General features: G+C 34.1%; 1 protein-coding gene across 13 annotated transcripts in view; it reads left to right on the top strand.

Annotated features, from left to right (window-relative positions):
* The window catches only part of CLASP2 (cytoplasmic linker associated protein 2), a 158989-nt gene that overhangs the window by 48111 nt on the left and 98869 nt on the right, over positions 1 to 12009 (top strand). For all 13 annotated transcript variants that reach the window (XM_053669047.1, XM_053669050.1, XM_053669048.1 and 10 more), the window contains one exon: positions 5855 to 6001. In XM_053669047.1, the coding sequence (XP_053525022.1) occupies positions 5855 to 6001 (147 nt within the window). The remainder of the gene's footprint in view (positions 1 to 5854; positions 6002 to 12009) is intronic.

The raw sequence follows: 12009 nt of genomic DNA, 5'->3' as shown, positions 1-12009 counted from the left end.
TTGTATTCTCTAGTACTTCTTAATACATTCATCTTGTTCTGTTTCTGCACCAAACCTCTTTTTGTGAAACATGCAAGTGAGAACAGAGGTGTCTACATAACTATAATTTATAGGTTACTTTCTGTATTTGATCCTTTTTTGTTTATTCTGTAAATATTAAAGCACCTACTATGTGGATCCTAGGTAATTTTTTTTCTGATTTATTTTGCAATTCACCAATGACCCGTTTAGCTGTGTCTAATCTTCTGTTGTGCCTGCCCACTGAGTTTAAATTTCAGTTATTTTTATTTCTAGAAGTTCTGCTTGATTGTTTTAAAGAAATCAATGTCACCGTTTAATAATTTTCTCATCGCAGAAGTTACTTTCAAGCTTCCCTTGTAAAAGCTTCTAAGTATAGATATTTTATGGTCTCTGCTTGACGACTTTAGGATTTAAAGTGGATCTGTTCCTATTGTCTTTTTTCTAAGTATTCTTGCTTGTGGTGTCTTGTTTCCTCTCATGCTGAGTGACCTTTGAAAATTATTTTGCAAATAATGTGAGGCCAGAGAATTTTTTCTAGGAAGGTTTTGGATTTCCTTTGGCTGTTGCTTGGGAGTACCACAAGTGTCGACCTACCAAGTTTAAGAGCTTGAGTGTCTTGACTGTTCAAAGCATTTGACCTAAATGAAGTACAACACTTGATCGACTTTTCTGTTGTCCTCTTTTCAGAAGAGTTTGAAAAGAATAAAAGACTATAAGAAATTAAGGGCTTACTCATGGTTCACTTTAACCTTGAAAGTACAATTAACCCTTGAACAACTGTACTCCCCCCCATGTAGTTGAAAATGTGGATATAACCTTTGACTCCCCCAAACATCACTATCCTCAAGTGTCCAGGGAGGATTAGGTCTAGGACCCCCCATGGATACCGAAGTTTTCTACATAAAATGGTGTAGATCAATGCATACAGTAGCCTTCCGCATCTGTGGACTCCCAAGTACAGATCTAAACAGTACAGGTATTTATTTTTTAAAATCCTCATGTAAATGGACCAGTGCATTTCAAACTCATGTTGTCCAAGGGCAGCTGTGTGCACATTTGGTTAACCGGCTTTTGGTGGGAGGACTCTCCTGTTAGAGTCTGCATCTTATGTGGGTTTTGAATTTTGTTCCCTTTGCCCCATAAGCATTCAGAATAGCAGTTCAAATATAGCAGTTTTATTCTATTTCTTACTGCTATGTCCGGTATTTATTGTTTTCTCATGAGATATTTTTAAATGTACATTTTATCCACTGGTATAGTTTGTTTACCTTAGGAGTTGCGTTTCAAGTAATACTAATGCTTTTCCTGGAGACCAAAGTCTCTGTACTATGTAATGTGCCATTCCGAGCATGTCCGCATGTTGGAGATATGGGAGTTGGCAAAATAGACAAAAATTCTCACTCTAATAGACAATATGTTTCAGTGGGCAGAGAGGAATAAGTAAAATATATAAATGGTAAGTGCTAAGAAAAAAAAGAGGGTGGTGGTATACAGATAGGTGGTGATAGATATATAGTAGTATCAGAATTTTGGAAAGTTTACAGTTTTAGTGACCAGAGATGGTCAGTTTGAGAAAGTAGTAGAGAGTCAAGATTTGAAGGAGCTGCGTAAACAGTGTGGCTAAGAGGGAGAATCAGGCAAAGGGAACAAGCGTACAGACCTTGATATGAGTCACAAGCAAAGAGATTGGGTTGGAGAGAAAGATGGAGAGTGAATAGAAGGTGTAGTTGTAGAAACCTATAGATCTTGGAGCACTGGTAGGCCTTTTTGTGGAGTCAGAGGAGGATTTTGAGCAGTGATGTGACGTGACTCTTTGTTCAACTCAGGACACATTCTGTTGTGAAAAAATGAGAGGGTGGGGGCAAGGGTAGGAACCAGGAAGAAGAGTTAGCTATGATAGTTATCTTGGAATTGTTGTAGGTAATGGGGTTCTAGCATAAATAAAAAGTTCTGCCCACTTCAGTCCAGCTTTTAGTTCGCTCATAAAAGTATCTATTTCAGGAAATGAGAGGTGCTAGGAAGAAATAGAACTGATTTGTTCTGGTATTTTGTAGTTGCTAGGAACATGTATGGAGGACACATAGACAAAACACCCTCAATCCGACCCAGTGAGGGGTAGGGTTGAGGGTGGGAGGTGGGGATGGCTGGGGTGGGGGGAGTGGTGTGAGGAAAACGGAGACAACTGTACTAGAACAACAAGAAAAAAGAAAATATTTTCAATAAAAGGAATAATTCTTATAGTGTATACCTCAACCCTACCTCAAAATAATACAGATTTATTTTAGTATGTAGATTATAAAAATAAATAAGTATCTGAGATTTAGTACAGACTTGATATTTAATACATTAAAAGATAAGACATAAAAATATTTTTAAGCCTAGCATACTTCTAACCTCTAAATAAATTACAAGCTATTTTTAATTGGGGACTTGTGATGATATAGTTTATGAACTCTTTTAGCTTCTAGTCCAAAAGGATATAACTTTATGGGAAGTGGGTAAAAATTTATTTCCCTCTATGGTTGTAGATTTGCCTATTTTTCTTTTTAGTTTTTCACTTTTTTACTTCAGATGTTTGAAGCTGTGTTACTGGTTTCTAAAAATTTAATGTTCGGATTTGGTGTTTTGGATTTATGCCTCTATCATTGTTAAGTCTCTTTATTTCTAGTAATGCTTCTTTAGGTTGCTTTGTATGAAGTTCATATAACTGTACCAGATTTCTTTTGGTTTGTGTGCGTTGGTCTGTCTCTATCATTTTTATTTTTATTTTAATATGATCTTATATGTAAAGTATATTTTATTTAAGCAGCCTGTTTTAAACATTCTATCCTGGTGTTTTACTTGGAATATTTAGTTTATTTATATTTAAGGTAATTATTGACGTGTTTGGTTTTATTTTTTGCCACTTTATTATTTTATCCATTTGTTTTAGCTTTCTTTCCTTTTGTCTCCATTCATGCTGCTTTTTAGTTAATCAATTTTTTTTATTTCAGTTTTTTATTAGTTTATTTACGTATACATTTACTTTTATTTTAGTGGTCTCTCTAGAGCTGGGATTGGCAAATTATTGCTTTCGGGCCAAATCCAGATGCCCTTCTGTTTTGTACATAAAATTTTATTGAAACACAGTCACACCCATTTGTTCACTGCTTTGGCACTATTTGGGTATAATTGAGTAGTTGCACTGAAACCTATACACATATGGTTTGTAAGCCTAAAATATTTATCATATGGCCCTTATAGATGAAGTTTGCCAACCCCTACTGTAGGACAGTGGCTGTTACATTTGATCATGCGTGAGAATCACTATTAAGACTTGTTAATACACGGATTGCTGGGCCCCTATCTCCAGAGTTTCTGATTCAGTAGATCTCCAGTAGCATCTGAGAATTTGCATTTCTGACATATTGCTAGGTGATGCTCAGCTGCTGGTCGTGGACCACATTTTGAGTACCAGTGCTCTAAAGGTTATACTGCAATATATCTTTGACTTAACTACAATCTAAAATAAATTACCATACCCAGGGAAGGTGACTACTTCCACAATAATGGTAAAAAGCCTTAGAACTCTTTGACTTTGTTTGCCTTACCTCTTATGAGTACTAATTTATAATAATCTCAAACTGGCAACAGCTCAAATGTCCATCAACAATAGAATGGATATTAATAATATACCATTGTATATATTATGGTACCAATGTACCATTGTGGTACACTCATCTACTAGAAAACTGTAAACAATGAAAATGAATCTTCCACATATCATATTGAGTGAAAAGAAGCCAGGTATCAGAGTACCTATTGTATAATTACTTTTATTTGAAGTTCACAAATGGGCAAGACCAACTTACGGTGTTAAAAGTCAAGACCAGTTAGCTTTCGTAGGAACTTGTGAGTTTGGGGGGTTTGGTGGGGGTGCTCACAGGATGCTTACAGTGATCTGTTGCTCTGGAGACTGGTTATACCGGAATGTCCATTTTGTGAAAATTCATTGAAGCTGCATAGTCATGATTTGTGTGCTTTTCTCTGCCTTACTTTAATAAGAAGTTAAAAACTAATTTCTTAGTAGTTTGAGAATGCTAAGAGTTAATTTTTTTAAATAGTAGAGACATTTACTCTTTTCAATTCTTGTGTGTTTGTAGGAACAGAACAGTTTCCATGGGAACTTCTGGCTACTCAGTTATTCAGTTCTCATCTTTCTGTAGATTTGTATGTCTACTCTCTTAGCTACATTTTTACATGGTGATGACAAAAAGAAACTTTATTTGGAATTGTATTAGTGTTTTTAACATAGCAGTCTACATGGAGCAAAGGTTTTAAGTGATCCAAACTGTGACTCCCTTACAGTGCTATGCTAAGAAAGAAATATATTTTCTTCACTAGATGATACTTTTTTTCCTACAAGTTGTGCTATTTAAGAAAAACACTTGCTGAGATGGAATGTGGCTGTATATTAGTGCATTTGATTCTCTTGTTTTTACTTAAAGTCTTTTAACAGTCATGTGGTGTATTTCCTTTAAATACATATATGTAGGAAATATATATATTTAATATTGTAGGAATGATTATTCTCCTATGATTTGGGTATTTGCATAGGTAAGGGAAGCATATTGAAAGGAAAAGATTCCGGTGTATTGATCTGAAGCCTGTAGTACAGCTGCTGCTTCTGCCTCGCCCATCTTGTTTGTCGTGGTTGGATTGTGCAGGGTCCTAGTGAAAACCAACTTCTCAGACGAGTGAGATGCATACATCTTGTGTGGATGGGGGTAGGGGTGGAGATAGGGTGTTTCATTTTATACAAGGAGATGATACTTGTATGGTCATTCATAAATATTCTAAAAGGAGCTTTATACAGTATTATAGAGTCATTTATGAGAACAAATTGTTCAGTTTGTTTTCTGCAACCTAAATAAACAGCAAATTGTTAGATTTCAGAGTTAATTATGCACACTAATGAGCACTGTGATATTCCATGTTTTACTGATGCAATAATAAGCACACCAGCAGAATGCATATTGCATAAAACCTTATTTCTTATTTGTATACATTTATATGTGAGCTCAATAAGAGACTACAGATTTAGGCTTATAAATCTTTAGTATTGAATGTCTTTGAAATTTTAATACAATTGCAGAATTAAGATTGCAGCTGCATAGAGAATTTTTTAAATACATGGAGAATTTTTACCTTTCATCTGGCAGTAGCTGCCATAAGATGATGTCACCTTGTAGCTGATTGGCTGTTACAGTACCTAGGGCAGGGAAGAGAAAGAAAAATGCCGGCACAAACCTCAGTGGTGGTTCTGTGGTTGTTTCTATCTATTTTTGATAGAATCTTTGATTAGTATCACATCTACTGTATTTGGCCATGTGAACCATTGGGAGCATCCTAGGGGGAGGAAAATTAAGAGCTTTCAGAGGAATGAGGCGACTGATTTGCAAGCGGATCTGTGATTGTAAGTTGCAGAATCTGGGTGTAAGGCATAAGGCAGGGTGTGCTGGAAGATGCACTATGGGAGGAGCTGGCAGAAAATGCTTATATGAGCAGCAAAAAAAAAAGAAAAATCCTTTTTTATCTTTAGAGTTAATATGTTTGGTTTTATGTTTTGACTTTATAGATATAGGGAACAAATATGATAATATTACAATCTGATTTTAAATTACACTGGGTTATTTTATATAGTATTAGAGAATATATAAATACCTATTCAAAGGAGCTTTATTTTATATCTCAAAGTTAATGATTTTATATAGCTTATTTGATTTTTGAGTATTAAGGAAAATGGAGCATAGCTTGGTTCTCTTAAAATACATTTTCCTAATGCTTTGTACAGATAAAAGCTTTGATGATGAAGAATCAGTGGATGGAAATAGGCCATCATCAGCTTCTTCAGCCTTCAAGGTTCCTGCACCTAAAGCATCCGGAAATCCTGTCAACAGTGCAAGGAAGCCTGGTTCAGCAGGTGGCCCTAAAGTTGGAGGTAATGTAAATCCATTTCAAATCCGATGTGTCCTTGATATGGCTACACGTACTTAGAACTTCGGAGGAACATGTTTATTCATGACTGCAGCATGATTGCAGATCTAGAGTCTTGCAGCACGCAGAAGAAGGCTGCCTTTTTGAAATGTTTAAAATATTGTATATTGCTTTTTTCTGTCAGAACATATGTGAATAGTGTTTTCTTGAGCAGATTTATTTTTTAGATGTCATTTTTAAAGGAAGATATTTAAGGGAGTTTGGGGGGGTTTGTTTTTAAGAAGGAAGCAGGTTTTTAAAAATTTGGCTCTTAATTTTCAAATACTGTAGTGTTAAAGAAATACTGGTGTACTTTATATTTCAATCATTTATCTAGGTAGGGGGACCTTAAATTCTACAATATTAAATAAATGGTTGAAGATACTGAAGATATTGAATCATTTGTCACAATAGGAATTGGGTGGTGGTCAAGTTAAATTGCCTCAAAAATGATCTGTGGATTAGGTAATAATAAATAGGAAAAACAGGTTTTATACAGTTATGCTGCACATAGTATATTCTTTGATCATATTAGAACTGTTTCTAGCATATTATATATTTTAATTTTTTTAAATTTTTTTAAATGTGTATTTTTTCATATACTACTTAAAACACCATGAGTACTTTTCAGGTGTTAGTTCCTGCCATATTTTTTCTGATAGAATGAATCATATACAAATAAGGGTTAATACTTAATACTAAAAGGACAGTTTTTCCTTTTTCTCGCTCTTTTTTTTTTGTTAATACATTTATGCTTAAATTTGGGAAAAGAGATTACTTTTATTTATGATAACTGCTGGGAAAATTTTAATATATAGGGCTTTTGTTTTTTCTCTATCATTCATTTATTAAAAACAAAAAGGAAATAAACTGTGTATTTTGATCAGGTTCTGTAAGTTATGTTCTCTTGATCTTTCTATATAACTAAACATTGTTTCCTAAATCTCATGATATTCTGAACATAGGAAAACTATCATAAGTATTTCATTTTAACTATCTCTAATGTGTCATATAAAACTAGCAAGAAAGGTGGTATGGTATATGTATACATACACTTATATGTATATGAATAAATATATATACATATTTACTTAAAATATGTATATGCATATAAATAAATAGATAAATAAAATACTGTGAAATAAGAATGTCTTACCAATTTCTCTGAATATTTTGAGTAATTTATATTTTAGTATTTTAATTATTTTCTGTTAGTTTGCAGCTATAGGAGTGTATTCCCATCCAAATGTCAGTATCATATTCTATTACATATTTTGATTACATATTCTTTCTGATTAAAAGTATATGACTATGGTTTGTTCCTTTGTAACATTGCTACCTTTAGTTATCATAAGGGGGATGTTTTTCCTTAATTTTACATTCTAGATTTCTAATCTATGATTTTATCATAATTATTTCATGAAACTGTCTCATTTGACTTAAAATGGATACTATTTGAACTGCATGGTGATAATATATAATATTGTTGTGAGTCTGAGCTGGTGGTTTGTTATTAGCTGTTTTTCATGTTTTACTTTATTTTCTTAGGTGACAATTAAGATTGTAGTTTACCTAAAACGTCACTTCATTCTGGTGTTAATCAAATTAATAAAATCAGATACTCTTTTTAAAGAAACAGAGACTTTTCTAAATGCACACTGCCCCCATCGCTACCCCGCCCTTCTCCAGCTTGTGGTCCACCAGATTTAAAAATGTTAGGTAACTTTCATGATTGTTAGTCATTAATTACTACATTGCATTAATCACAGATTAATGTCATCATCTAGACAATGGCCCTTTTGGTAAAAATAAAGGAAAGACCTTCATTCCTTCTTCCTTCTTCTGCTTCTTTTGGCAATTGCGGATTCATTCTGTATTTGTTTTGTTTGCCACTGCTCATTCAGGTTCACTGCCCATTTTCTATCTAAGAAAAGAGCTATTAGCCAGAGGATATTGTTGTTCCTTCAGAAATTAATGTCATTCTTGGCTTTCAGTCCTTCTTTGAAAACTTAATTCAGATTTTCTGTTCTCAGCAGAGGCTCATTGATTTTTAAATTAGTTGTAGAAAGTTTTATTGGAGTTGTAGAATCTTCGAATTAGAAGGGACATTGGGAGTCATGTTGCGTATCTCACTATTCATGGCAATTTCTTTCAAAATATTCTTGATAGATGATTATTCAGCATCTGATTAAAGTAATATGAGATCATGGATTAAAATTTGGAACAAAAAGCACCTGCAATACCACTACATGTTGAAATAATCAACTGATAAATTATGATGTACTTTCTTCCAATTAATTTTATAGTTACTTTTCCAATTATTTTTAAACATGCAAATATTTTCTTAGGACAGAATGGCATCACTCATCATGTACTTTTGTATATGTTTTTTCTTACTTGTATTTTACCCTGAGCATTTTTTCATTGTCTTAAGTCATTAATTGAACACTGTTCATGGCTAAATAATATGTAGGTTGCTTTCAGTATTTTCTGTTGTGAACTGTGCCTTTATTCTTTTATGTATACCTTTCAGCACATCTCCAGTCATTTTCTTGGAATAAATTTCTAAAGTTTAATGAATTAAAAGGTGTAGGGATCTTTCATATTCTTTCATTTTTGTCATAGTGTCCTCCAGAAGGGATAGAAGCCCATTTCAATTCTAGATAAATTAATTTTTTAATATTACATTAAAATCTGCCTCCTCACAACTTAGCAGGGAAGATGAATTGTTTGTTAACATGATACTTTCAAATATTTGGAGGCAAAGCTGCTCCATCTCTCTTTTTGACGATTATGTTTCTAGAGTTTACATTTTCTTTTTCATAAATTTATATAGAATATAATGGTAATCCAGACCAGGCAGTTCATTTGCTACTTCTGGGTATATAATGAACATATGGTATTATGGTGGGCAGAGGTATATAAGAGTGGTATAAGCCAATCACAGCTCACTGAGTTTAACAAATGTCTTTCAAACAGGATTACCAAAATAAAAATAAAGTGAACCTCTTTGGAATCCTGACTGAATCTGCTGCTGAAGTTTTAGAATTTAATTTATTTCTTCCAGAGACATATGTTAGGATTAAAGAGGTGTATGCTATTTTTAGCAAAGTATCCTATCCAATTAATTAAAGCCAATAGGGCCTGTGTTTAATCTTTAGTGTGTAGTTCTTTGGCTCAGTGTTCCAGTCTGTTCTCATATTAGAAATGTGTGGCCTTTAAGCCAGGGAAAATTAAATAAAGGGGGCGGGGCTTCATACACATATATTACAGTAAAAACTGATATGTTACCTTTGCGCTTTACTAATTAGAATAAAGATAAAATCAATTCTCTCTCTCTCCCCCTCTTTTTAAAGATTTTATTTATTTATTTTTAGAGGAGAAGGGAGGGAGAAAGAGGGAGGGAGAAACAACAATGTGTGGTTGCCTCTTGCACATGGGGACCTGGCTCGCAACCCAGACGTGTGCCCTAGACTGGGAATGGAACCGGCAAACCTTTTATTTGTGGGTGGGCACTCAATCACTGAGCCACACCAGCCAGGGCAGATAAAATTCTCTTATATTGTCCATTTTATGAACGAGAATTGTAACTTCATTATAGGAATCTAGGTAAACACTTCTTTTTAAAATGGTTTGGAATACAGTTGCTGAAGGTACCTGGTTTAGTATTTTAGATAACAATTTTTTAAACATTATTGAGTGTTTTTACACATTTTTTTATTTAAACCTCAAATTCTCTGGAGTTACATACTTTATTCTGACTTTACTGATGAACAAACTAAAGTTTGGAAAAATTAAGTAACTTGCACAAGGTCATGCATCTAATCAGAGGGCAAAGCATGAAAATAACTCTGCCCTTCTGCCACCACAGTACTCTCACTGGGTGAATAAGGATTCCTCTAGATTTTGTTGCTTTGAGGTTACAATCTACAGTAATGCTCACTACCTTTCATCTATCATAAATCTATCATCTAAAAGCTCAACTAGTATGATTCCCAGAAAAATAGAATATTTAGAAATAAGCAAACCTGTAGCTTTTCATTGCAAATAGAAATACTTTCTAGTGTCTTGTTGTAATTGCCTATTTAAAGTTTATTTTCTGAGTCGTAATATCTTTGTTCCTATATCAGTTATTTTGGCTACTCTTCTTTTTAAAAAAAAGATTGAATTAGATGATATAATTATTGTTTATAATTAGTACCACATTCTGTGGTTATTGATTTGTCATTGGGACTTGTATATAATTATTGAGATACATCACTTAAAAATTTTCATTTATTTGTTTGTTTTTTGTAGAGGGAGGGGAAAGGAGGGAGAAAGAATGGGAGAGAAACATTAATGTGTAAGAGATATGTGGATTAGTTGCCTCTCACTTGCCTCCAGCTGGGAACCTGGCCAGCGACCCAGGCATGTGCCCTGACTGGGATTGGCCAGGCTGGCACTCAGTCCACTGAGCCACACCAGCCAGGGCTGAGATACATCATTGACTAAATTATCAATTCTCAAAGTTCTTTTGTTCTCTTTCATTCATTCAAGTGGGCAGATTATTCTCTCATTTCCATTTTATATCAAAGACTATTTTGAACTAGTTTTAACTTTTAATTCTTATAATTATGTAATTACCACCTTTTCAAATTCAATAGTACTTATCCATCTATAAGATATTTAAATTTGCTTTACTTCATTTATGTCTGATCGGGGTTTTAAGAATGTCCAAATACCCATTTTCCTCAAATTACACTGATGATGCTCATTTTTCCCTTTCATGAAAATAAGAGTTGTTTCTTTAAACAGATAAAGTTATGAGAATTCATACATAGATCTCACAGAATTTGTTGTTTAATCTCAAAATCCAATTTTTTAACTGGTAAACCTCAATGTTTTGTTTTTGAACTTTGTTGAACCAAGTAAGTTTACCTTTTGTGTTTTGTTTTAATCCTTTTTTCCTAACCTAGTGACATTAAAGGATACTAAACCCAGAAGATTTTAACTCTGAGTGAGTAGAGTCAGTAAACATGATCTTATCCTGGTTCAGATGAAGAGAAAGTGATAAAGAAACTTCATTATGCATGGTTTATTTTTGAAGCATTTAGAATGTTTAAGAGAAGTGAGAAAATATATTAACAGCCAGACTGTGCATTGAAATTAATAGGCAAAGTGAAGATACAATCTCTCCATAGATTTTTTTCCCAAGATTTTATTTATTTATCTTTAGAGGGGAAGGGAAAGAGAGAGGGAGAGAAATATCAATGTATGGTTGCCTCTCATGTGTCCCCTGATGGGAACTGGCCTGCAGCCCAGGCATGTGCCCTGACTGGGAATCAAACTTCAATCTTTTGATTCTCAAGCCTGCACTCAATCCACTGATCTACACTAGCCAAGGCTCCATAGATTATTTTTATCTATAGCTGTATAAAGCCTACTATGTGCAAAGCTTCATGTTAGGAAATGAGACCATATGGAAAGTTCAAGTTTTAAACTTGAATTGGGACTCAAATCAATGGAGTGGACCAGAAGGAAGAAAGAAACAACCAAACAGAAAAGAATGAAGAAACAAGAATTCAAAAAAATGAGGAGAAGCTTAGGAATCTCCAGGACATCTTTAAATGTTCCAATATCCGAATTATAGGGGTACCAGAAGGGAAGAGGAACAGCCACAAGTGGAAAACTTACTTGAACAAATAATAAAGGAGAACTTCCCCAGTCTGGCAAAGGAAATAGACTTTCAGGAAATCCAGGAAGCTCAGAGAGTCCCAAAGAAGTTGGACCCAAGAAGGAACACACCAAGGCACATCATCATTATATTAGCCAAGATTAAAATGAAGGAGAGAATTCTTGAAGCAGCAAGAGATAAGGGGACAGTCACCTACAAAGGAGCTCCCATCAGACTGTCAGCTGATTTCTCAAAAGAGACCTTGCAGGCAAGAAGGGGATAGAAAGAAGTATTCCAAGTCATGAAAGGCAAGGACCTAC

The sequence above is a fragment of the Artibeus jamaicensis genome, unplaced genomic scaffold, assembly GCF_021234435.1.
Source record: "Artibeus jamaicensis isolate MK-2021 breed Jamaican fruit bat unplaced genomic scaffold, CSHL_Jam_final contig_519, whole genome shotgun sequence".
NCBI lineage: Eukaryota > Metazoa > Chordata > Mammalia > Chiroptera > Phyllostomidae > Artibeus > Artibeus jamaicensis.
This window is presented reverse-complemented; position numbering and strand designations above follow the sequence as displayed.